This window comes from Desmodus rotundus, chromosome 2 (genome assembly GCF_022682495.2).
Source record: "Desmodus rotundus isolate HL8 chromosome 2, HLdesRot8A.1, whole genome shotgun sequence".
NCBI lineage: Eukaryota > Metazoa > Chordata > Mammalia > Chiroptera > Phyllostomidae > Desmodus > Desmodus rotundus.
In genome coordinates, this window is record NC_071388.1 from 12,972,091 (window position 1) to 12,999,653 (window position 27,563).

A 27,563-nucleotide genomic window follows, 5' to 3' on the forward strand; every position below is an offset into this window, starting at 1 on the left:
ACCCTGCTTTTGGTCACATGTCTGCCTTTGGCACAAGTACTGGGACCGTCCTGCATTGGCCATGTGGGTATGTGGCCTACTTGACAGCCAGGTCTGAGCCTTATGGTGGGGGAGATGGGCTCTTGGCAGAAAAAGGATGAAGGTGGCATGGGGTGAAGTACAACTGTGAGCACAGTCCAACACGGTGGAATTAGGAACACACGGTGCATTAGAAAAGTTTTACAGGTAGGAGAGCGGGTAGCTGGGAGATTTGTAATGCCCCTGACTTTAGCCAGCTTTGCGGAAAGTGTGCATGCAGAGGAAGGGGGAGGGGTATGTTTATGCAGAACTTTTAAACAGTGTTTGACTTTTCTGTTGAACGGTGCACCCTAAACTACACAGAACATTCCTTATGGATATTTTAGGGTCTTCTTCCCACTTCTCACTCTGTTGGTATCCTGATTTTTTAAAATATATTTAGGAATAATGCATAGTTTTTATTTGTAGGATTGAATTTGATGTATGTTATTGGAAAATGTTTATGTTCCTCTATTCTTTTTTTTTTAACTCCATGTTTTATTTTAGACAGTATTGATTGATTCCCTGCTAGGAAAGCCACAGATAATATTCATAAATTTTCTACATTTTCTCCCAGGTTTTGTAAGTTATATTACTTTCATATTTTCAACATCGAATACAATAACATGCTCTCTCAGCATAAATTCCCATAGTCTTAAGTTCTGTTTTTACCTGGAGTCTTTCTTTACAGCCAGTCCTTTCACCAAAGCATCTCTATTCCTGTATCACTTATTTTTATTCATTTTTTGGACATCTGTCATTTTAGTTATTTCCAGAAGTTGTCGTTCTTATTGAACAGTGACTCAGTCGGATATAGAATTCCAGATTGATGAGCACTTTTGCTCAGCACCATATTTATTCACTGTATTCAGTCATCTATCATCATGCAAATTTCTGTTAAAAATAGATATAGAAACCATGACTGTTTGTGACCATTTGCAGTGCTACTCATTTACTGATGATTTGCCTCCCACTAGTGATGGACACATTTTTTTCTCTGCATATTCACTCGGTCCCTCTTACGCCCCAAACACAGATGTTTTAGAGGCAGCTGGCTGAGTTGGAGAGGCAGCTGTTAGCAGTCTGTGGACCTAGGATAGAAGAAAACCCACTGAACTCATGACCATGACCTCATTTTGACCTTTTGCTAACCAGTGTAACTTACTTGTTAAATTTGTTTTTTCAAAGGATGCTCTATAAGCTGCATGTTGATCTGTTGACGCTTGACTTAATTTGATGCGTCAAATATTTTAGTGAATCATCTAGTCACTTCGTAGTCTCGTGTTGCTCTCGATTTGTAGTCCTTGCCATCCTTTCGCTGTTATTACTATGAATGTTGTCATTTCGGCCCCCTGATTTCTCCTGTCCTATCATGAGTCAAGGGCAAAGTTAGAGAGAAAAATTGAGTCTTTTACCATTGTTCCTGGTTATAAACCCATATAAAGTTTTATTGGGAAGATAGCTTGACACTTAAGGTTTAAATTAAGTATTTGTTTAATCTGCACTTTATCTCAAATCCAAATTCCAGGCACCTATATATTCCCTCCCCTTCTCTTCCCAGAAATAATAGTTTTGCTTCTGCCCAGGCATCATTCTGCCGTTTGCCTTTCTCTATATTTTGCTGTTTTATTGGCGTAGTCAGCACCATTCGAGGATTGTCTTTCGTTTCTCTATCGAATGTGTAGTGAAGACTGCTGCGTGCAGACGTGTATGAAGACATGCTTGTGCACACGTGTGTCCCCCCACCCGTGCTCACGTTGAAGCCCTAACCTGTAATGCGGCGGTGTTTGCGAGTGGGGCTTTTGGGTTAGGCGAGGTTACGAAGGTGGGCCCTCCTGGTGGGATTGGTGCCCCTGTAAGAAGAGGCACCAGAGAGCTTGCAGAGAGTGTCTCTCTCTCCCGGCTCACATAGGAGGTAATGTGAGGACACACAGGGAAGGTGGCCCGGCCATCCGTCTGCAAACCAAGAAGGGGCCTCTCACCAGAACCCGACCATGTTGGCACCTTGATCTCAGACTTCCCACCTCCAGATTTGTGAGAACATACATTTCTGCTGCTTAAGCTACCCGGTCTGCGGTAGTTTGTCGTGGCAGCCTGAGCTAGCACTGGGACTTAGCGTGGGTTCTAGGGGCAAAAGGACTACAGACCCAGGGTGTCTCCGGGAATAACTGTTTCTAGAGGTCATGCCTTACAAAGCATTTGTCTGAAACTCAGCTCTGACCCAGCACACACTCGAGGCCGTTCGTTTACTCGCTGCTGTGGACGGCCTGCTGTCGGTGCCTGGGGTCGCAGCAGTGTGGGCAGGGGCTCTGCTTCCCTCTCCGCCTGAGAGCGCGTCCCCGCAAACGGGTTTGTGGTTTCCTTCTGCAGGGACTGTTGCCTCCCGTTGATGGGTTTCTAAAGAGGTTTTTAGGAGAGAGTTGGGAGAATCTTGGCCCAAAGTCCAGATTTGCCCTCAATTTATTTTCATCTACTTATGAGAGTGCTATGATCATCACTCAGTAGTGCTGTGATCATCACTCAGTAGTACAGCGATAAACATATACATGACTAAATATTCTTAAATATGCTAAGTGACCACTAAGTTGCTTTCTGAAAGCATTAAGCAAGCCCTAGATTATTCTTTATGTGCCCCCGTGGTAAGAGGTTCCATCGGGGGCTGTTCACAAGTTAAGCCTTCCGGCAGTCACACCCTCCCTGCAGTCTTGGTTGAACCTGAAACTTGCTTTAACCAGTAGAATGGCGTGGAGGTGATGCTGGTTCAGTTCTGGGTCAAAGCCTTAAGAAGTTGGAGAAGTTTCTCTTTTCATGCTCTGGGAAAACAGCCGTATGGAGAAGCCCAAGCGGAAGGAAGGGATGCGGTCATTCGTAGCCCTACCTGAGCTGTGCAGGGCCGGGTGGGATCTTGCAGCCTTCCTGGTAGTACCCCCCGCCGACAACACCATGAGAAGAAAGACTGCCCGGTTAACGCCCCAGAAGTGTGAGAAATTGTGGATTATGACGTAGTGGCTTCCACGGCTTCCAGGGATCCTTGCCTCCCTCCTCATGTTCATGGCCACGCCTAGTCTCCTTTCACACTGTGCAAAGCTGCCATGTACGACCAATGGGATATTACAGAGATGATGTTGCATGTGACTTTTGAGGCTAGTTCAGAAAAGACATGTGGCTTTGGCCTTGCATGATGTACACTATGGTGGAAGCCAGTAGCCGTGCCACAAGGACACTCAGGAGCTCTGCGGAGCTGCCCCTGTGTGAGGAATGGAAGCCTCCTGCCAGCAGGTAGCACTAGCTTGGCGGGCATGTGGACGAACCACTTGGAAGTGGATCCTGTAGCCCAGCAGGCTCTGATGAGACCGTGGCTGACATCCTGACTGCACCCCTGGAAAAGCCAGGTTCCCTCAGTGTAGCCACTTCCAGATTTCTAACCCACAGAAACTGTGTGCCTTAAGAAATGTTTATTACTTGAAGCCATTAAGTTTTGGGGTAGTTTGTGTATAATAGTAGATGACCACAACAGACATTGCCTCGATTATTATTTCCCTCTGTGGTCCTTTAATAAAAAACAGCTCCTTTCCTCTGTTCTATATATGAGATGGAGAAAGTGCTGCCTTCACGAAAACAACTTGGAAATAACTATAAATTATTCATCATTTAACAGCCTAAAGTGGCCACTTGCCTTAATGAACTGTTATAGTACCCAAACATTGACCAAAGGCACTAGCAGTCTCATAAATATAAATAGAACAAAACTAGGATAATATTCCTCTTGAAAACCTAGGGACAGAAATGAAATTCTTTAGGTTTTATTGTCCTCTTGAATGACATGAGGGGTTTTTTTCCTTTTCTTTTAAAAAAACAGTTTTATTTAAACTAAGGACTTTAGGATGGCAAAGGAAAAAAACTAGAAGTGTATTTCAGCTCTTCATTCATTTAGCAAATATTTATTGAGTGCATTCAGGATAGTATTTTGTGTCATATTTGCTGAATGGCAGGGAAATGCCACTCTTGGCTCATGAAGAACTTACATAAATAAACAATTAGATAAATTGAAAACAGCATTTAGAAAAGTGAAAAGGGGGAATAAGGCTATAAAGCAAAGGGTCTTGATTATAAATCTGGGGATTTGGAGTCTGATTCTAGAGGTAAGAAAGAGCTCCAGTAAGGGGTTAATACCCAAAATATATAAAGAACTCATACAACTCAACACCAAAAAATAAACTGTCCAATTAAAAATGGGCAGAGGACCTGAACAGACATTTCTTCCAAGAAGACATACAAATGGCCAACAAATATATGAAAAGATGCTCCACTACACTAGCCTTTAGGAAAATGCACATCAAAACTACAATGAAATACCACCTCACACCTGTGAGAATGGCTATTGTTAGCAAGACAGGTAGTAGCAAGTGTTGGAGAGGCTGTGGAGGAAAAGGAGCCCCATCTCATTCATGGCTGGTGGGGGTATAAACTGGCACAGCCACTATGGAAAACAGTGTGGAGACTCCTCAGAAAATTTAAAATACAATTACCATATGACCCAATAATCCCACTTCTGGGTATCTACCTGAAAAAATTTAAAATACTTATTCGCAAAGATACATGCGCCCCTGTGCCCCCTGCAGTATTCTTCACTGTGGCCAACGCATGGAAACAGCTGAAGCGTCCTTTCACAGAGGGCTGGGTAAAGAAGACGCGGTGCATGTACACAATGGAACCCTCCTCAGCCATAAGAAGAGAGGGAATTCTGCCATTTGCAACAACATGGGTGGACCCTGAGAATATTATGCCAAGCGAAATAAGTCAGACAGGAAAAGCTAGGATCCATATGATTTCACTCATGTGGGATATAAACCGAAACTCGTAGACACAGACAGCAGGGTGGTGGTTACCAGAGGGTAGGGGGTGGAGGGGGAGGAAAGGGTAATATGGTGATGGAAGGAGATCTGACTTGGGGTGGTGAACACGCGACACACAGATGATGTATTTGAACCTATATAATTTTATTAACCCGTGTCATCCCAATAAATGTAATAAAAATAAGAGCTGTGGGATTGTTTTTAGTGTGAGTGTTTTCTGGGCAAAACACCTATAGAAGTATTAGCCTGTTATCCACGGATAGTTTAGATTGGGAGAAAAGGGGAATTCAAATCTCAAGACGTTAGTGCAAAAAGGAATGTGCAAGATCATCCTGCTTGTGCACCTGGTTGTGTACAAGGTGCTGATAAGAGAGCCCCTGGGGTCAAGTGCAGTGAAGGGGGAGCATGGGCCTTGCTGTCAGACAGACCTCCCTTCAAATCCAGCCCTTGCTCTTGGCCACCTGAGCGATGCAGAGAGCTGCCTGACCCGTCCTAGGCCTCCCTCTCTGACAAGGGCACAGCGGTGTGTTGTAAGTTTAAAATTGTCAAATTAAACAACAAATTGTGTGAGTTCCAGCACTGTTCTTTTTTCTTTTTTTAAGGAGAGAACTTAAAACAGGCTCTGCCCCACCCCCCTCTCTCCCTAACCTTCAGAGCACCTTGCATGAGGTAGGGGCTTGCAGCAGGTGTCCATGGCTCTGCTAACTCCCCCTGGGGAGCAGCTCTCAGGAGGGACTTTTGGAACAGGTTTAGCCTCAAGAGCTGGCAGCTGGGAAAGAGACAGGTGAATGTGGTTTTGTTCATCATCCCTTCTGTGAGATAATGGGCATGCTCTCTTTTCCTAAGTGTCCTCTTTTCCACAGCAAACAATATATGTTCTCTGCTTCTTTAACCTTCTTGCTGTGAATGAACAGTTGTTTTGTCTGAATTAACAAGATCACCAGACAAAGCATTCCAGCACCCGAACAAAACAAAAACTGTTTGATGTGTCGAATCAGGCCATTTTCTTTGCTCAACTTTCTATTTTAAACTATGTAACCGAACGTGGAGCTCGCAGACAAGAGTTGTTTCTCAACCTTGTTTTCATTCCCCAGTAGTCTGGAGTTAAAATTCACTTTACAATCAAACAACGCGTGCAACTTTTTTAATCTAACCAACTTAGAGCGCCTCCGCGCTGTGGTGCCCTCTTCGTCACCGAGGTTTTGCTCTGTGTACATCCACCTTTGTAGGCTTAAAACTGACCCACTAATTACAGGCATATAAACATTGGTTTGGGAAAGATCCAAAAATTCCTATTAGGTGAAACAGTTTTGGTATTAAGGTATTTATTTGTCTACCTGTATATGAGAACAGATAGGTTTTATGCATTAATGATCTATATAAATATAGAAATTGCTTGCACAAATCACAGTATTTAGAGCTAAATGAGATAAAAACCAATTGGGACTTTTTTTTTTACAGTTATTATTTAATCAAATTAATGTTTGATTCAACATTTCTCCTTGTTTTTATCTCATCCCTAAAAGCATTCTCAATTATGACATTTGAGTTATTTGCAGTCATACTCTACTTTGATAATTGGCATTTTATTAAAAAATAAGAGAATTGGCATGAATTGACAGAATGAGAATCTAGGCTATATGTGTACACATGTGTTTGGGTTTTCACATTTGTGTTTTCACTATTTATTTTGGTGGACCCCTCTCCCCTACAATTTGCTCTACCGTACCTTCAGCACATAGGAATGAACCTGATAGCAAACAAGGTTCGTGGACGGTATTTTCCAAGTCTGAGTACACGTGTGTATGTAACAATATACTTACGTACAGTGTGAGCCAATAGACTTGGGTCTCATTATTGGGAAATAAGCTAATGCCTTGCATGCAGCACTTTCTGTCCCTTGCCTCAGGCTGTGATTGTGCAAAGACAGCACAGCTCATAAGCCCCATTGTTATGTCCCATCATTACCGTGGTGTTTCATCAGCTGCGCATGGCCTCTCAGCACCTCATTAAATTGTGAGCAGAGAAGTTTGGGGGTGGTTTCCAGTTCTCTTCCTCAATTAAATTAGTTATTCTGTTTCCAGTATCCCTCATGATTAAAAGAATTTACGTTGAAAACAGTTCGATAGGATTTTTCTTTGTTTTCAGAAAATTTTAAAGGAAAAATTGCCTCACTTTAACCCAGAAACAGGAGTGTATTGTCTGGGACATCCTTTGTTATGGTTTAGCTACCGAAGTATAAGTAGTTTGAAACTCATCCTTAAGGGATCCCTGGAGTGCTCACAAGTGGCTCCTACTTTCAGACAAGCTCCACCTCTGCCAGGTTCATCTTCTGGGAAATGGGGCGACTGCCCACTGGTGGAGGGTCACATGACTATCTACACATAACCCAGTTGCAATGGTTCTGGCACATAGTAAACCCTTGATTTTTATGTATGTTCCTTATTCTCCTCTTGGGTATGTTCTTTGACAAAGAAGTTAGTACATAAAAGCTCTCAGAGGACACTGTCCCATACTTAGGCTACCTGTATACCATTTTGCTGTAGAGTTTTTGATTCTTCATGTTTATGTTCACATGTGCCAACTGCAGTCATGCGTGTACAGTTGGGATCTTAGTTGATCTTGTATCTGTTTTGTTTGCTTGGAATGTGAATTTAGAAATTTGACTCTTCCCGCTGGGCTAGTTTTTTTGTTTGTTTGTTTTTGTTTTTTTACTTTTCATTCTTTAATTCAAAATTTCAAGCATGTATACAAAGTAGAAAGAACCGTAGAATGAAGGCTCCATGGCGCTACCACTCAGCTTCAGTAATGATCAAATCTAGTCACATGGGTTCCCGCATAAGCCTGGAGCGCAGGTGCTTTACCCTGCCCCCCTCAAGGTGGCCAGCCACCTGTGCAGACTGTTGCTTATTGCTTTTGCAGAGCTCTAAATCAGCTAAGGGGAATGTTACTGATTGACTTCCTGTGTATTTAAAGTGCCATTTTATTAACACAACATAATTGCTAGCACTGTTTTTTTCATAAAAAGAAATATCCTTGAGAATCTGTTCAAAAATTGATTTCAAACGTTGAAAGACTAGAAAGAACTGTAAGTAAATTATTTCAGAATTAGTAACAGTTCCCATTAACTGCTTTTGGGGCCTTTCCTAGCTGCATTTGATTTTGTGTTCTTGAAATATCCTTGGTCTTTTGGAATGCAGTTGTATGTAAATAAAACTTTTGGCATTAATCCTTTATTCCAGATGGCTTGTTTGCAAAGGGTTTTCAAGGGTTCCCCTACTTGCTCTTAATATTGGAAATAGAGGAAGGTTTCTGTAGGAGGACTCTGACAATGTAGGTCTCAAAGAAATATCTTCATATTTCTGTGTATGTAACCACATGTTCTTGGCTTTCTTAAATATCATCAATTTTTTCCTTTGCTATGTGTATTTAACAACTTAAATGTCATCTTGTTGGAGATTAATATATTTCCAACTTGGATAGACAGAGAGGAAAAAAGACTTGAGATTTTTTTAAACTTAGAATGAAAAGGTTCTGATGGTAATCAAATTTTAAGTTATTTTTCTCCGGTGAGCAACACCCCTTAGGCTACCAACTATAACCTTCTAATATGAATCTAAGATAGTTTCTGTTTTACCCTTCTGCTTGCTGTTAACATTTGGAATTGCTTCAACTCTTTTTTTAAAAACAGTAGCATGTTTCTATGGCCAGAAGACTAGGCAGCTTCTCAGGTGCCTGGACCAACAGGATGGGCCCTTTTAAAAGCCTAAGTGAGAGCCTGACTCTTAATTCTTCCCAAGCATCTTTCTCAGCTGTGTAATTATTAACAATTATCTACAGCTTCTTATGTAGGATGCTACTGTTCATATAAGTTGCCATATCATATTTGGAAGAATAATATTAGAAGACACTAAGATGCTTGTTTTTCTCAAAAAGCTCATAATCCAACGCTAATCTTCTACTATTTAGATGATCTTACTTAGGAGATACATTGATAATACCCAGTGGGAGAGTAATATATACTGAATTTCCTTCCCAGAACAGATTCTGAACTCACCCAGAAATACTCATTAAATATTTATCAGGAACTTCCTGTGCAATCATAGTGTTGGCCATTATTGAGGGAACACAGAAATGAACCATGTCGTCCCTGCCTTCAAGGAGTGTTCAGTCCGATAGGACAGGAAGGCACCCGAGCGTCAGAGAAGGCAGAAAGTGGTGGGTGATCGGGGAAATGTGGTCGGATAAAATGCTTTGGATACAGAGATGGAAGGGATCGGGGATGGGGTATTTGTGAACCTACACTGGAGCCAGGCCTTTTTCCTGGGTTTTGTTTAAAATCAAGCTAGCAAAGTAGCTTCTGATTGAAAAGGGGACTAATGAAGGGGACCTGTCACGCCTCCCTGGGGTAATAGATAATCAGGCAGTCCCTGTCTGATCTTTTCTCGTGTCCGTCAGTCTGTCTGTCTCAGCCACAAGTCTCTCGCGTCTTCGTTCGTTCCCTGCACATCTTCCTGGTCTCCTGTGGCAGACCAGCTGCTTCTTCCAGATGCCTCTTCTTCACCCGCCTGCCGCCTGGCTGTGACTTACCCTGCCTGCCTGTCGGGCGTCCCCCCCATCTCGCTAGAGCCTGTATGTGCCGGCTCAGAACTCTTGAGGAAGAGGACGCAGTTTACCGTTTGCTTTCCTGTGGCTGGAATGAGGTACCGGAATGGAGCTGCAAAGTTAAAGTACTCACTAATGAGTTCTCCTGCGGAGGGCGGGGGGCGGGGGCTCCACAGCCTTCTGAGAGCCTTAAAGCGAAGATAATGAATGTGGGGCGCCATAGGGAGGCGACGGGGTGCCAGATTGTGTTTTCTGCACTTCAGGAAAGTGCATTTTCACTGGGAAGGCGGTACAGCTCTGTACTGAACGCGAATGTGAGGCACACTGTGATAAATACCAGAAAGCATTCTTGCAGGAGGCCAGAGGGGTTAGCATTGTCGTCGGGGGGCTGGCGGAGGCTCGTCCGCGTGGGAAGACCCCAGTGAGCTTCCGGTGTGCAGTGTTGTGTAAAGGTCTTAGGTGAGAGTGCATTTGAAGCACGGTGTATGTATTTATTCACTGACTGGACTGTGCAGCTAAAATTTAGGAAGATTTGTAGGAACCGAGGACAGTTTGCTTTTCAGGGAACTGACACAGCCCTGGATTTGCTTCTCTTTTCAGTTTTTGTTACTATAACGTGTAATTATCCCAAGTCTTTTTTTTAATAACTAAGGAAATAGTTACTCATAATCTGGGTTGGAAAACATGCAAATTAAATAGCTAAAGGAACTCATATACTTGTTTCCTATGTTACGATTTGAGATGCAGCAAAGAAAATATAAAACATTGAACTGATGCTTGTAATTAATTATGGTGAAAGTCAGGAACTTACAACCACAAGCCCATTTGTGTGTCAAATTATTTTAATTTTTACTCTTGCCTAAAACTATGAGCTATGCTTTTGTTCCAACATAAAGTGCTGATTTGTCTCTGGTCATACTGGAACTGCTTAATTAAACAAACAAAAAAAATTAGATATACAGTACTTGGGATTTTTGTCAGAAACTCGAACATTTTCTTTATTATGTTCTTTGTTCTGTTATTTGCTTTCCAAGTTGGGGGTTGCTTGTACCACGTAATCACTTCTACTGGGACAGGCTGTGTTTCACAAGAAATGTCGTGACCTTGATTGTCGATGTTCCTCCCCCTTTTTAAATCAACATTAATTTAGAACAACACAATTTTATTATCTCTGGCAGATCCAAATTAATGACTGCTTGAATAAAAGTAGGTGGGACCAGTTGAAGTTACTGCTGCCAATCCATCACAGGGCCCAAGGTAAACCATGCCTGGGGTTTCCGAGGTTTGGATTTTATAATCTCATCCATCGGCAAATGCACAGTGGTCGTTGTCAGTGTTCTCACCGGAGGAAAGTTGAAAAGCAGGAGGTTACACGTATAGCCTAGATTTTTGTGGTGGGGACTAAAGCAGATTCTGTGTTTTGCTGATCACTTCGTGAAGCTCGGGTGATCTTCAGGAGAGAGGCCCTGTTGCCAGAAGATTAGCACCAGAATAAGTCACTGCTCTGTTGTGGCGGCCATTACCCTGGGACACGAGGGTACGCCCCGTGAACCAGAGATCCCTTTTGCCAACTTACCAGTTTGTAGCGGACACACGGTGTTTGTGGTTTTGAGTTGAAAAGAAGACAATGTGACTTGACTGCCTGCCACCGGGTTTGTAGAAAACCGAATGCTCCTGGGAAAATTCTCAGCAGGGTAGTATTTCTGTGAAGTGGCAGCTGGAACCCCTTTAGAAAAATGCAGTAACTCACACTTTACTGCACATAAAGTCTTGTCCCTCGGGGCGAATTCTCTCGTGTCATAGAGTTTATGACTCATGAGTGCTGCACTTTTGTGATATAATAAACAAGGAAAGGTGGTGGGAGAATTATATTCCTGTGCAAAGAACCCTATTCACCTGTCATCATATAGAAAAAGGCCACGGGGTTATTAAATTTTTAGTGGCATTTTTCAAGTGGAGCATTATCTGAGGCTGAAATGCATGCACTGTAGTGCCAAGATACTTAAGTACAAAACAAAATGAAGGGAAGGGAGCCGCTTCCATTGGGAGCTAAGGCGCTGCCACTGTTTTTGAAGAATAACTTTCTCAATCCCCTCCCCAGGATACTGACTTAGGTATCTTTTTGCATGTGTGTTCTCATCGCACATGCTTTCCACACGGAATTCACCCCACATGACACCGATAAGTGTCTTATTTTTTATGTTTTTTAAATGGACTATTTTTTAGAGCAGTATAGTTTTGCAGCAGAATTGAGAAGATAGTACAAGAGATTTCCCACTAACACCCTGCCCCCCCCCCACACACACAGCCTTCCCATCATCAGTGGCCCCCATCAGAGCGGGAGGCTTGTTACCACCGTTGACTCTGTATTGACACCTGATCACCCAAAGTCCATAGTTTATGTCAGGGGCTACCGAGTTTGGGCCATGCATGTGTTCACCATTGTAGTGTCATATCGAATAATTTCACTGCCCCAAAAAGCCTCTGTGCTCCTCCCGCTCACTCATCTGAACCCCCCACACCCTGGGCAGCCACTGGTCTTTCACTGTCTCCATAGATTTGCCTTCTCCAGAATGGTATATAGTTCAGCAGTCCCCACCCTTTTTGGCACCAGGGACCAGTTTCGTGGAAGATAATTTTTCCATAGAGTGGGGTGGGATGGGTGGGGGAGAGAGGAGGCGGAGCTCAGGCAGTAAGGCAGGTGGCATCCACAGATGGGGAGGAGGGAGGTTGGGGAGCCCTGATATATTTGGAATCACACAGCATGAAGCCTTTTCAGATTGGCTTCTTTCACCAGTACTGTGCAATTGTCAGGGAGAGGGACTCGCCCTTTCTACCCTTCTTGAGTTATTGCTGCTGGTCTACTATTAAAATGGGCACAACGCAGGACAGGAGAAGATCCCAAGTTTTACTACTTGTACATGGGGCACGGGAGAATTAAAAGTTGTAAAAAAAGAAATTTTACATAAAGAAGCAATAAATCATTGGGGAATATGACCAGACAAGGAGCTAGGTTTTGGGAGACACAGGAAGGGATTGAAGTAGAATGTGGGTGTGGGGCAGTAAATTACTAAAAATCCCAAGGGTTTGTGTCTGTGGGCTTCTCAGCTCTGGATCCTTTACCTCTAGGGACAAGGCTGTCTCCTCCTGAGTCCCTCTGCTCCTTAGGCCTTTCATAGCCGGGAAGGCACCTTTCACGTGGGGATTTGTTTCCTGCATTGAGAGTCAGAGAGCTCCTGCTTCTGCTGCTGCTTGTCAAGTTATTTTAATCCGAAATAATTAATACGCCATTGTGGGATATTTGGGGGCGGAGTGTTTTGTGCCCCCAACACTTTGAGGTTCCTCCGTGTCTTTTCATGATTTGACAGCTCGTGTCTTTTGAGCGCTGAGCGACCCGTTGTCTGAATGTACCACGGGTTCAATGTCTTATTTTTTAAAACTGATTTATTTCAGGGCCAGGACTAGGGTGAAGTAAGGGAGGCTCTCAGAAATAAAGATTAAATAATATTTTCATGCTATATTTTAAAATATAGAAATCAGTGTAAAATTTTCAACGAACAAAATACCAACATTTTGAATAAAGACGGGACCCAGGCAGGCCTCTCCGAATGTCCCCGGTAGTCATGAGCGGACCTCCTTGTAGCCATCCCCCACACTGTGGGCATCTTCTTTGTGCTCTGAAACCCAGTTCTGTCCCAAAGGCGCTGCTGCCCACGTGGCCCTCTTGGGTAGACGTCCTTTTCTCGCAGTCCTCGAGGAATTGTGCCCGGAGATGGGGATTCCTTCCTCCACATTTTCACCTCCAAACCTGTCTTCTCTCCTTCCTAAAACATCCCCCACCCCAACTTTGAAGTACACCCTCTCTTTGTTGGTCATCTGGAGCTCTCCTTCATCCTCAGTGGCATTCTCTCTCGTCTTTAAAGGTTTTAAGCTCCTGGCTTCCTGTCATCCCAACAACTGCCCCTTCTGTGATTCTTAAGTGATTTTACTATGAACCTCGAAGATGCTTCCCCTAGTCCACTTTATCAGTTCCTTGGTTTTCGTTCTTCCAGCCTTCTTGCTTTCATCAGCCATTCTCTCTGACGGTCATATCACACTACTTGCGATGACCAAATACTGGGACTTCTCCCAAATCACAATATCAACTGTCAGACACACTATGTACTACTTCTAGTCACATCATTTCCTAGGTAGCTTTATGCTAGAATTCTGTAGCCCAGACCTTATGCTACAGCCTTTTCGTTGTGTCCCCCCGCCCCACCCCCCGCTTCCTCTTCTCCCTTCCCTCCCCTCTAGATTTCATGGCCCATCATTCTAAACATCCCTAGCTATCTCAACTCTCTTAATGCTTCTCTCTCTTAATTGTACTTCTGTGGGAGACCAGTACCTCTGGTGAAATGCAAGATTTTTGTAAGGGACAACTCTTTGTAGAAAAAAAAATCTTTTTAAAGATTTTATTTATTTGTAGAGAGTGGAAGGGAGGAAGAAAGAGAGGGAGAAACATCAATGTGTGGTTGCCTCTTGCATACTCCCAACCGGGAACCTGGCCTGCAACCCAGGCATGTGCCCTGACTGGGAATTGCACCGGTGACCTTTTGGTTTACAGTCCAGTGCTCAATCCACTAAGCCACACTAGCTGGGGCTAGAAATATATTTTTATGATATTTTCTTTCAAATATCCACTCATTATTAATAAGCAGAAATGATTTGACATTTCACAAATTTATCTTGGTTGATCCACATTCCACATTGCATTCCAAGTGCTCGATAAGCACCATGATTTACTGAGAACAGTAAAAAGTAAAGGGCTATAGCTAATTATCAAGGGAAGAGATTCATAAATGCAATTCTGTATCTAAATGACAGAGCTGGTAATTGTTTGATAAATCATTTTTATGTAAATTACTTTGAGTAAAGAGGATTTTTGTATAAAAGGCTTGCTATGAATCATATCTGTGTGTAGAGTATTTGCCTACAATTAGTAAGATAGGACTGGGTTGAATTTCAGTAAAGGTAATATTTCCAGGTGAACCTACTAACTATAACATTTATTTAGGACATTATAAAATATAATTCTCACGCTAGTTTACTTTCCATTGAAAATGACCCCATGCTTAGGACTGGATCCCCTCCCCGTTTCTATTTTTATCTCCTCTGGAAAAAAAATATTGTAAGCTTGAATAGTTGCTGTAAAATAATAAAGTCACATTGCTTAAGTTTTTGAGTGGAATGATTAGGTGCTTGTCACTTGCTTCTTCTCCTTTCCTTTGAATTGCTTCAGCTTGATGGGCCATCAGAGCCTGCTTGTGTGGTGGGGATAGAAACCCATTCGAATAACAGTGGTGGTGGATCCGGTGCTTGCTCAACCCAGCCCCTGCCTCAGATAACAATTGACCCTTTTACTGTGCTCCCCCAGGTGTACCCTGAACTGCAGATCACCAACGTGGTGGAAGCCAACCAACCAGTGACCATCCAGAACTGGTGCAAGAGGGGCCGCAAGCAGTGCAAGACCCACGGCCACATGGTGATCCCCTACCGCTGCTTAGGTGAGCCAGCCAGCCGTGGCCCTGAGCCATGGGGGTGAAAAGGAAGGATGCTTTGGTTAGCACGCACGTACACAGGCTCTTCCTTCCTTGTATTGCCTCTCTGTGCTGGACTATATTTTAGGCTATTAAGGTAGCCTGTGTTCCGACAGTACAGGAGATGGGTGTGTGAATTTCCTGACACAGAATGAATTTACCTAGTGTGTTTTTCAAAGCTACACATTCTTGGATTGATCCCAGGACTGCTGAATGAAAGTACCTGGGGGTAGAGCCCAGGAATCTTAATTTTTCCAAATTCTGTCAGTGATTCCCATGTACACTGACTGTCTAGATTTGGAGAATTAAGGTCTTGTGTGTTTCCCAGACTTCATACAAGAAAGAACCTAATGTGAAGCTCCAGCATTTTGCTAGTTTCTCGATCTCTTCCCCAAACACTGGTTACTCTTTCTTTTTGCCACAGCTAGGGAATTGGAGTTGGGGAATTTGCTTTTTTTCCTGCTCACATCAAACTAGAGGAAACAGTTTGATCAGTAAGGTTTAAATGTATGTTTCTCTCACCGATCTCAAATTTTACTTTAACTTTTTATTTGAAAAACTGAGTTTGTTGTATGTGTTGTTACACCTTTTCCCTGTGGAAACACTATCATACTCCATGTTTATTCTGAGCTGGTTATTAGTCTCTTCCCTGTTGATATTTGTATATATACCCAGGCATTGTGGGAATCAGCACTCTCTGACCTGGTGGCTGACATCTCGATGGTTTCCACCAGTTTATTCAATAGTAGGATGATCGTAAATAAGGGCATAGAGATCTGTATGAGGGGGTGTGGACAGCTGTGGATATACATTCGGATGACTGCTTGTAAAGACTAAAAGGAATTTTTTAAAGTCCCAGCGACAGATTTAGAAATTTAAGGATAACTACGGAAGATTCTGGAGCTCTTTATTATTCCTTGGTTGAACATGAATGTCCTAAGAGCATGCTGGTTACTGTCATGCATGTGCACGATTTCAGACATCAATAGAAAAAACCGGGCATGAGTACGAAGATTTCATCTGGCGGATTTACTGCTACTTACAATACAATTGTGAGGGAGACTTGGAAAAGCCAGTTCTTAAACATTTGATAATCCAAGCGTTTCCTTGTTCTTCATTCTTTTTTCCTAAATAATTTACAAGGCCTCTCAAACTATCTTAGTTGTGACACCAAGAGACCATATAATTCAGCACTTGAGCTAAATTACATGGTCTCTTGGTATAAGTTAGGTAGTAATCACACATCAGTTAATGAGGCCTTCCTTGTTAATGGTTTGTTTCTGTTGGTTCTCACTTGCCCATCAATGAAATGTTTCACATACACTTTCTTTAGATGCTGCGCTCACTGGGAAGAGGCACTAGGTCTTTGGCTGAGAGTCACTGCTTACGACACCTGGTATGATACACTGCAGTTTGTTTCAGAAAGAACGCGTATCATTTTGCTTAGAACGTGCTGCTTCACAGTTCTGTTCAGAGTTGTTAGAACTGACTAAGAAGTGCGACCCACGTGAAGGTTGTAATTCACCACCCCGTGCCACTTAGTTGTGGCAGACGGGCACCTCCCTGCCTCTGAAAAGCTCTACTCCGTGACAGGAGTGAATTGAAACTCAAGGGGGGAAAAAAAACACAGAAATGGAACAAGAAATGTTTAAAAAGTCTTCAGATATAAACATGAAGTCAGAAGATTTTATGATAATGCTGTGATTAACTGTCAAAATATTTGTTTTTTTCATGATACTCTGTGTTACGCACAATTTAGGGAAGCTGCATCCAAAGTGCGCTCACTCCACAGGCACCGATACTCAGAGTCAGTGAGGTTGCATCTCTTGCTGTAACTCACACAGCTCGGCAGTGGTGGAATCAGGACTGGTGCCAGAGATCTTTCCGTTCTTCGTCCAATGTTCCTGACAGTATTAACACAAAATTGTTTCAGAGCAAACATCCACCTGATTCACAAAAGCAGATCTTAGAGGAACGGGTGTGATATAGAGGCAGTAAATAACACTTCTTTAAAAACTTACAACAGATGTTGTATTTATAAAGGAGACCACCGTGACCCTGGAACAGGATAAATCCCCAACCCATACTGTTTTTCACTTTCTGGGAGTAATAGACAGCAGCCTGATGCATTGCCTGCCACTGGAACAAAGAATTACTATTTAGCAATAACATAAGTATCCTTCCTATAAACGTTCTGGCTGTATCCAACTATATCCTTTAGACAAAACAGATTATTTCACTGAAGTTAATTCTCAGAAAGGTGCTACCTAGAAAACAAAGTAAAATTGACTTTTATATTAAGCTTGAATAGAGAAAAATGCTTGTTATGTCTGGCATGCACCCTTCCTGCCCTTTTTATCAGATGCAGGATCTGGTGTTGCTCTGGGTTGTTTTTCTCTGATCCATGTATTTGCCCTGGGCATACTTGCTCTAAGGTACCTTGCATTCCTTGTGCAGGTGGGGAAAGTGTATTGGGTTGCTGTTGCCATTTTCTTCCCTTGGAGTGAGTGATTTCCCTTGAGAGTGAGGTGGCTTTCTCATTTTACCCCTTCTTTGGATTGTGCCTCTGGACCCCGAGGATAAGGTCTGTCTTAATCATGAGAACATTTTATTATTTGTCTCATATGGGATTCAAGCACATCATTATCATTACTCAAGGATAACTTTTTTTTTTTTTGCAAAGCTTTCAACCCCTTTCCATTTGCATGACTACTCTCCATGGTGTATTGGAGCCACTTTTGAAATGGATGCCCTTCTGCACTTGTCTCTGTCCAGTGTAGGCAAGGTGCGCTGCATTAGCTAAATTACTGCTGATGAATGTGGGCACAGTCAGGTTCATAAATTAATGCAAAAGAATTAGAAGTTAAGGAATTCCGACCTTAACTGTCATTCTACTTCATTTTATATTTAAGGCTTTCTGAACATACAAGTACTAATGACCAGGAAGCTGTTCAGATAGGGTCAGATGAAAAATCGAAGGTATTCACTTCATCGTAACTTTGAATTATGTTGTTTTAATACAACTTGAGAACAAGCAGCTTTGTGTTTTGACTGCTTTGGGGTGGATTAGCTACAGCTGTCTTTACTGTGAAAAGGACATATTCAGATATTCTGCAGATACTGTACCAGAGAAGTTTTTTGTATTTATTTATGCTAAACAACACCTCTCTTAAGATACATCCTACAGCCAACAGTATTCAGGAGTGTTACATGTGACTTCACCTAATCTTAAGAATGGGGATGGGGATGGAAGGGAGAACATTTTTGTTGTAGACTTCGGCGATTTTGTCAGTGCCCGCAGGCGCTCGCACAGTGAGGCAGTGTGTTGGGGAGTCGGTGCCTGTGGATCCTCAGTCTTCATTCTCCCGCTGTGCTCTGCAGGCTCAATGCGTGTGGAGCCTTGGGAGGTGCACGTGCCAGGGGTTGTACATACGTTCTGTGGGGACGATGCCTGATGAGCCCGGCCTCTGCATGCCGGAGGGACATAAATTCCTGCATGTTGTATGTTTTTAAGAACTGTCTGCGTCATGCACTCCTAGCGAATGACTGGAATTACTGGACCTGTCTTCACCAGGGAAGGCTAATCACTGTCCCTGGTGAGAGAGCAGACTCCTCTTCATGGGGTCCTCCACATGGGACACTGGAGCACTCATTTTTAGTAGTCATACTTCAAAACCGGTTTATAGAGTCTGAATCTCAACTATACAAAAGAAAATATGCATGGACAAGAAATCTTCCCATGGTGTATTTCTAAACAGTGGAATCACAGATGATTTTGATGCTATTTAAGCCTTTTTCTATTAATTTCCAAAATAATTGAGTAGCTTTTATGGTCAGAAAAAGATGGACTATCTAGTCAGTACCTAAACTTTTGTACCTATCATCAGACCGTAGTGTTTGAAAAAGGTCCACCCTCTGGAAAGGGCCACCCTCTGGAAAGGGCCCACGGAATGATTGTTTTTAGCTTCTGGTAGTTGTGCCTTGTGTGCTTTATACAGTAGGAGTAACTTCTTCTGAGAAAACATTTTAAAAAACAGCATGCTGCCTAATTAAAAGAACCATCTCCACTGTTATGATCAACCAGATTTAAGCAGCTTTAATCATTGCTAATTTTTCAGAAAGATCCTTGATCTTGCTTAATTTTTTCTTTTCAAAATTTGCATCTGGGAGCTACATTCGTTTCAGGGAGGATTGTAGAATGGGAAGAAATTACGTTTATCTTACAGATTCCTCCTGGGTGGGGACAGAATTAGAAGGTAAAGCCCCTTCCTATTTGGTTTAGCAGGAAAACCTGTAGAAAGTGATTTTTTTCTAGGTAGGTCATCCACCAAAACCAGTGATTAAACCTCCTCCCTCCCTCTCCCAGTTCCCTTTTGGCCCCCAAATAATTGGCTCCAGCTTGATTCACTTTGTAGAGTTGAAAAGATTTTTTTTTTAAATAAATCAAACTTAGGAGAGAAAAATTTAGTGATTTTTATTGGCTCCAACTGTTACAGAGCAGAGGGAGGGGGTGGTTCCTTCATGATAAATTATTACAGAAAGGATTCCCCCTTTCTGTCTCTGAAGGTTCCTTCCCCCACGCCCACCTGCTAGGTTCGCAATGCCCGCCGCCAGAGGAAAGACCGTCTCTCAATGCCAGAGACTGGTGAAAAGGAAAGGAATTGTTTATTTAAAAGTTACACAAACTTAGAATAATGACCTAATGTCTTCAATAAGATACTAAAGTCCTTTAGAATACCCACAGATGCACAGTCCTTCCCTCTCCCTGTGCCCAGTCCGGGGTACCGTGTCTCAGGAAAAGAAGTAGAAGTCCGTGATTCAGGCTCCCGGCACCATCAGCTGTGTGGCTGCTGCGATCTCCAGTTAATCCAAAGCCATGTGGCACCTTCTCATGGCCCAGCAGCAAGAACCCTTTCTCCCCTTTCTCTATGGCTGCAAAGTCTCTCCTGCTGCCTAAGCCGCGTGGCAAAAAGAAGCACTCCAAAACCTCGTGGTCCTCTTCCTTTCCTTCAGAACCGCGTGGTCCTTTTCCCCACTTCAGAACCACATGGACCTCTATCTATCTACTTGCTTCAGAGCCTCGTGGTTCACTCCTTCCTTCAGAGCCGCATGGTCTCCTCCCCATTTACTTTGGAGCCGCGTGGTCTCTCCTTTCTATGGCTGCTGGGCCTAGGTTTAAATCCCAGTGCCCATCTTCCTTTGCAGCCCCATTTCTGACTCCTCCTACAGTCAGCTACACCTGCCAGCATCCCTGTATTCTTCCAGCTTTACTGAGCTGCCATAGTAAGTCTGGGCAGGTGTGGCCCCATGGCATGGAGCCAATCATCTCCACGCTCTCACGCAGGCCCTGTAACCAGGGGGAGTTGCTTCCCAGTCCCATCCTGGGTGGAATTTGGTCCCATCCCCCTGGCTCAAAGCATGGCCACAGCTACTTAACACATCCATGAAACCAGTTAAAGGTTATAGATATGTTAAATGACTGTGCCAGGGGTTAGCTGCAAAGCTCTTGCTACCCAAAACAGCTCTGAATGGCCCTGTTCCATGTGTCCCATCCCCCTTGGCTCAGGCCTGTGGGGGTGAAGACATCCTACATACATTTTTCTAATATTTCCTGGACACCCCGAGTCCTGGACCCCATTACAAATCCCTTCTTGGGGCCCTCCTCTTGGCTGCACCCTGCTTCACAACTCCAATTAAGTCTTATCTATCTTCTCATTTTTAACCACTGTACCTGTTACTATGTAAGCCTTCTTGCTGGGACTTCTAACAACGTATGTTTTGTCTGGGATAAGAATTATAATAGCGTGAATGATGTACTGAGTTAAATCTTTAACTTCATCTTTGTTTTTAAACTGGAGATGTACTCTAGAGTCATTAAGGAGCGTGAGCCATTAATTTTTGAAAATTTGCTCTTATGCCCTGTGGGTGTGCTCTGTTGTCAGTGTTTTATTAAAACACAAAATTCCTCTGTGCAGGGCCCAGATGATAGGCATTGATGAAAGAAACCTCAGGGTATTTGACACGATACCGTCTCAGTCCTCAGCGATGCACTGAAAAGTGAATAGTGACATTAATGGACATCTCATCTGTGGCGCTTGCTAAGAATTGCAGTAAAACTCTGAATACGAATGTAATGCATGTTCATTACAGGAAGTTTAGAAAAATGAAACCACCACCTAGATATAACAGCCAGAATCATTTGGTGTCCTTCTAGTATATGTTCTTTCACACATATTTTTTGCTTTTATTATTTTTAACATTATGTAATTCTTACTTCCTGGTTTATGATGTATTTTTTTCACTTAACATTTTTATAATGCTTTATTCATGAAATTAAATATTGATGGAAAGCATACATTTTAAACTAGCGTCACACCAGACACTGCAGTGTGTTTACTCCTTATTTTTGGTTATTTATGTAATTTCCTGTATGTTGTTGTGATTTGCTATTGTGGGGGCTAAAAATAATAATACTTTTCTTCCTCCCTTCCAAGTTCTTCTAAATGGGCTAAAAATCAAATTAACGGAGACAATGGGAAAAAATCAAATTTTAATTCATGTGAGTGGGGAATTTACATAAGCATGAAAATTCCAAAGAGAATGAGATAAATTCGATGTGTTTGTCATTTTGGACAAAGGAGCAGAGGGGAATTAGGGCTCTGAGATTTCCAAGTGAGAATGGGTATTCACAGGCAGTGAGGAAAAGCAGATCACACAGGGCAGGTAAACTTCTGCTGGGCAATCCAGAAACAGTGTGACCGGGTTAATCCGGTAAACAGCCTCTGTTTCAAGCCCCCTCTCACCAAGCCCAACTCCTGTTAGGCAGCTAAAGCAAACACCCTAATATTTCTTTCCTGGAGTAGGTCTTTGCCTCCTGAATCTCTTAGTCTCTTAGGCAGGAAAGGGGAAGGGTCAAAAGTTTCTTCTGAGATTTTTCTTAATAAGCAGTTTAAAAAAGAAATCAATATCCCAAAAGACAAAACTTTATAAATCATTATAAATCATTATAAATGGTTTATAAATGATGCTACGGCAAACATCATTGTTCTTTTTTATACTCAGTTGTTAGCTGAATGTCTTGCAAATCTTTTAGTTGCCTTAACAAGATAAATGTGCTATTTAATTACATCTGAAAACTAATTGTTAGTATATACTGAGTTTAAAGATACTCTTCCATTTAGTTACGTTTTTTAAATTGACGAGTAAAAATACCCATAATTTTTATTATTGGTTAGTCATCGGGGGACTATTTAAAATAATTTTTTCTCTAAATGTCCATCTTGGGAAACACTGTTGACTATTTACAGAGAAATAAATCCCACCAAAATGACTAAAGATTTATACACTCATCGTGTAAGTATTTATTGACCTATGTGTACGGCCAGGAAGATGGGCGCAAGCGCCCCTCCTCTGTCAGAGTTTCAGCCTGGCAGTGGGGAAAGCAGGATTCTGGCCCGGGACTCGAAGGCAGATTTAGCACGAAGCGGCATCTGAGTGCAGATTTCAAGGACCGAATCGAGACTATCAAAGTTTAGGTGTTTAAGGGGGTAAAGGATGAGCAAAGCTCTGAAGGTGGGACCTTAAAGGGCATGTATGTATGAAACATGGCCCCTTGTTTTCAGGAAGAAGAGGTAATTGGTCATAATAGGGTAGTAGTGTTTCAAAAGCATTGTTGTTTCCATTTATAATAGATAGTACTGTGTTTTATTATTTTTAATTTAACTTCCTATCTAAAGACTTAAAGAGTTTAGTTTCCCTTACATGTTGCTTTTAGATTGCATGTATACATATGTATGTATATATGTACATATATATATATATACATACACATATACACACACAAGCAGACACTGGCATCCAAGAAGTAAGAAAAGTCACATATAACTTAAATTTCACATAGTCACACTGTCATCTATCAACGAAAGATTAAAATGCCTCCTGGTTTAATAACACACTAGCTGAGTACAATGGATACACACTATTTTGGTTTTTAATTCCGCTCTCTAAATATTTGCAGTCGGTACTATCACAGCAGACGTGTGACGGCCAGAAACACTGACTTTTCGGTGCCAGCTGGGAAACAGCTGCTCTCTGGTTATATCTGCATAATTCAATCTTGGAAATCATTAGCTTGCTGTTTTAACATAAATTTGATATGAAGAGCCATAACACTTCCAGATAACCTCAAGCTGTGTCTTTTGTCATGAAATTTTCTCTCTTTTCCTGATGTAAATGATTACAAGTGATTATAGTGAGGAATCAAGAAATTTGATTTCTCAAAGTTCTGGGCTTATTCCGGCAACTTCTAGCACCTTTGTCAGGTGGTGTGCTGCTTGCTGTCACCTCCTGCTCCCCACAGAGAGAGGAAGCCGGTTTGCCCTTTAGTCTGTAGAACTGAGTATTTCCCAAGCAAGTAACATGCTTGAGATCCTGTTTTGATTTTGTTTATCAGTCTAGTAAGTAAATAATTTTCCAGAAAGCTATAATACAAAATATAGTTTGTGTATAATGAGAGTTATGCAAGATTTGGGGGGATTTAAGGCTACATGTTTCATGCCACATGAATAATTATAACCAAAGACTATAAAATGTAAGGGAAAACTCAGAGCAGTTATTATTATGGTTCTTGCGGCAGGAAAATGGCTTCAACTCCTTATAAAAAATGGAATTCACTGAATTAACTTAGGCTCTTGCTGTGAAACCCTAGTGTTCATTGTATTTTAATTATGAACTACATTTTTTAAAAGTTATGTAAATAATATGTAAAATATGTTAGGTATAAACTAAATGCCATCACAAATTATAGGAAATTTTTAACATACTTCTTTCCTAAGAAAGAAACTAAGGAATACTTTTTTTGTGGACTTAAAAATTGTTCGTTTTAATGCAGTTTAGGTGCGGCATGTCCTTACATCTTCAAATAATACTTACGAAAGTACAACTGGTTACTGTGAAGGGAAGAGTTAATTGTGTCAGGAATGCGTGAAGTAAATTAGGGAAACTAATTTTTCTCAAGGATTTTAATACAACTTAAAAAAGTAATTTGATGTTTATAGCCCGTGAAAGAAGTGACTGGATGCGCCCAGGAAGAGTGTGCCCACAGCAGCCGCGTGACTATAAGAAGTGGCATAGAGATAACAGTGAATCTATAGCCCGAGTTAAGGTGTGTTTCAATTTCAGGACCCAAGTATGTTATGAAATGCTCGAGGTTTAGTGCTTGACACAGATTTTGCTCCCAGTATTTGTTTTACTGTGGAGTCTAGGGATAAATTCTGGGTTTTTTTTTTTCTTTTTTATCACAGCAGTCACTGAGTGGCTTCATTAAACTTTCCCTCTCTTTCAATTCCCTTGATAAATTTCAGCTCCTGCTTCTGACATGTCCCAAGGGTCTTTTTTTTCCCCCCCTCTCATTGAGTCTCAAGCTTTAGCTTTGAAACCCGGTGGTGAAGGGAAGTCCCAAGGCAACAGCTGTGCTGGAGAGCAGCCAGGCCAAATTGGAGGGAGATGGGGACAGGGTCCCTGGGGGACAGTCCCCAGGAAAAAACCGGCTCTGATGGACTTGCCTGTCCTGAGAGAGGCTTTAGAGTTCTGTTGCCGAGTTTGGGAAGAAGCAGGACGGACGGCTGCATCACAAATGAGGCAAGTTTTTAAATGGGGCAAGGATTCACTTGAGGGAAAAAAACACAAAAAGTTGTAAGATTAAAAAAGAAAACGTCATATACTGGATAGTCTTCATAGGCGTGATGCCAATACTGTGTATGGCGACTGTACTGGGTGGATGGCGGGAGGAAAAGGAAGAGATTGGGTGGGAGAGGTCACTTTCCATAGTGGGGAGACTTTAAATTGGACAAATCAGAGATAGCTATTCAAACGCAGAGTTTAGAAATGTGGGGATGTATAGCACCAGGGACAACTAAGTAAGATGGCAGTGAATGATTTTTATTACCTGTTCTCGCTACAGAGAAATTTATCAAGTACTCTGTGGTGGAATAAGTTGAATATAAGGGTTCCAGGCAAGTTTTTAATCTGGAAAATTTCTTTTAAAATTAAAAGTTGCAAGTCAAATTGCTATTAAAGATGCGTCTTTATTTTGCTGTCTGACTTTGAGTTGGGTAAAACTCAACTGTGATATCATGAGTTGAGTTTTTTCTGCGTTATGTATGGACTTTACAAGATACTTACTTTTTCTTGGGTGGAATGTGTGATCATACATATATGAAGTTTCCTTTCTATGTATTCTACAGAATTCAGGGCAGAGTTTCACTATTTTAGATGTGGAGGTTTGTCATTTTGGTCATTGTCCCTCTACAACATGCTTATCTTCTCGAATAATTTAGTGGCAGGTGTTTGTTTGGGGACCCAAACTCAACAAATTAAAACCAGACTCCTCCTCCCAAGAAGCTGCCCCCCAACCACAAATCTTGTTAAATTTCCAGTCCTAATTAACAAAGCACTTCATCATCAGTTGGCATGAACTTTTTACATCAGATGTGGGAATCTGTAAGAACAGGAGTTAGGGAGACAGTAGTGTGAGCTGGAGCAAACGGTAGAAGCTTCTAGAAGAGAGCGAGGCGTGATGTGGATTCCAAGACATATGTAGAGAAATGAAAAGATATGAATTAGAAAATGCGTATGGGGATATCCTGGGGACAATGGTTTCTGTTGGTAGTATTGGTACTTAATGTTGGAAAGTTAGAATAGAACCAAGATGATTCATTAGTTACATTTGGAATCGTATCAGATTCACATTTTTTATTGGGAAAGACATTACATTCACGCGGTTACTTCTTTTATGTGGTGTCCAGAAAAATAGCTGAACATTCAATGTGGTTTTGTTTATCTCGCACATGTCATGGATATGCTGAAATCCCCTTTGAGATAGATATACATGCCTGCTTGCCTAGCCCTTGTTACAGCGTATGTTCTATGCCACAGGACAAATTCTTTCGTTATTTCTGTTCTTTTAAGAGATAACCCAGTGGGATTAGAGAAGACACTGCTTATACTCTGGAGTAACATTTTCATAAGCAGCAGTGACCTGGCAGTGTAGCTCCTCCTCATCTTTTAACTTCAATAGCAAACACGGAAGAAGGGAACAGGCGGGGAGAAGGGTTTACACTTGAAGGGTTTTGAGGGCCTGAGGAGAGGAAAGATAATTGGACAGCTGTGTGGGGAGTAAAAGTACATGGTGCTGAGCACCGGGGAGGCATCCTGGCAGTGCCTGTAAATGCGGAAATAATTGCTGTTGTGTCTGAAATGGAAGTGCTGTGAAAGTTGGGACTTTTGTTTTATTCACTGAAATATCCCCCAAGCTTTGAACCCGTTGTGGCACATAGTAGGTATTTCATAAGTGCACATCAAATGAATGAATGGAGGCCTTAGCTGAACACTGTAAAAAAGAAGGGACATTAAAAGGAGGAATAGCCTAACTGCTAGGAGGGCAGAGACTGTAAAGCGGCAATATCTCTGAGACGATGGTAACTGTGTTGATAGACGTGTGCCGTATTTATCAACAGAGGAAGGGCAGGTTTCATTTCGCAAAAAAGAAGTCTCAGGAATCTCAGATTAGGAAGAAACTCAAGCTTTGGGTATCTGAATAAAAGTACACTGAACTCTTACCTGTAGGCAGTAGGGTCTAATCTGTCCTACCTGTGTCTGCTGGAAAGCCAGTATATACCATTGGCCTCTGTGTTTAGAGATAAAACATATCATTAGATTAGTTTATAATGGTTTCATTATCCTTGGCTCTTAATTCTAATGATAAAGGATTGTTTTAACAAACCCATTTCTAAGTATTATTTGTAGTGGTAATGGAGTTTAGAAGATTCTTTCAGGTTCATATGTTGTACCTTAAGAGTCAGAGTAATATTTCTGTATGCTGTTTATTCCTATATTTAAATGTCTTTATTAAATGAGATGAATGTGGTTTTTAGTACATGCTTGATGAGTAGATTTTAAGTACTCCTCTTCTACAGGCTTAAATCTTTTCATGGAACTAAATTTTGGGACAATCCTATTCATATATTCATTGCATACATTTTCAAGAATGTTACCCTGCTGGAGTTCCCTAAATCTTCCCCTTCAGTGTTAACTGCTTTGCCAGAATATCATACAGCCCTCTTTTGTCCTTAAAGGTTTGGCTGTCACTGAAGATCCCCTTCTTTATTGTGTGATGTCTGTATCAGCTCAGCGTTGCTGCATTTCAGTGAGGTCATGTGACTCCTTCCTCTTTATTAGAAACTTAAGACTTAATTGCCAGTGAAAGCCTCAGGATATTCTAAATTCTTTAAGCATATTTTATATAATAGGTTCATGTTCAGTACGCCAAGACATTATCCTATGTTTTGCCATTTAAATAATTTGAGTTTATCTTTTCCCTCACCTTTGTTCTCACTGGAAGATTTTAGGCAAAACTCTGCATTGTGCATCTAAATTCATGGGTACCAATGCCCGTATTTTTTTTCAG

General features: G+C 41.8%; 1 protein-coding gene across 6 annotated transcripts in view; it reads left to right on the top strand.

Moving 5' to 3' along the window:
• APP (amyloid beta precursor protein) overlaps positions 1–27,563 on the top strand; it is a 238,273-nt gene that overhangs the window by 57,948 nt on the left and 152,762 nt on the right. For all 6 annotated transcript variants that reach the window (XM_024562633.4, XM_024562639.4, XM_024562643.4 and 3 more), the window contains exon 3: positions 14,935–15,064. In XM_024562633.4, coding sequence (XP_024418401.2) covers positions 14,935–15,064 — 130 coding nt within the window. The remainder of the gene's footprint in view (positions 1–14,934; positions 15,065–27,563) is intronic.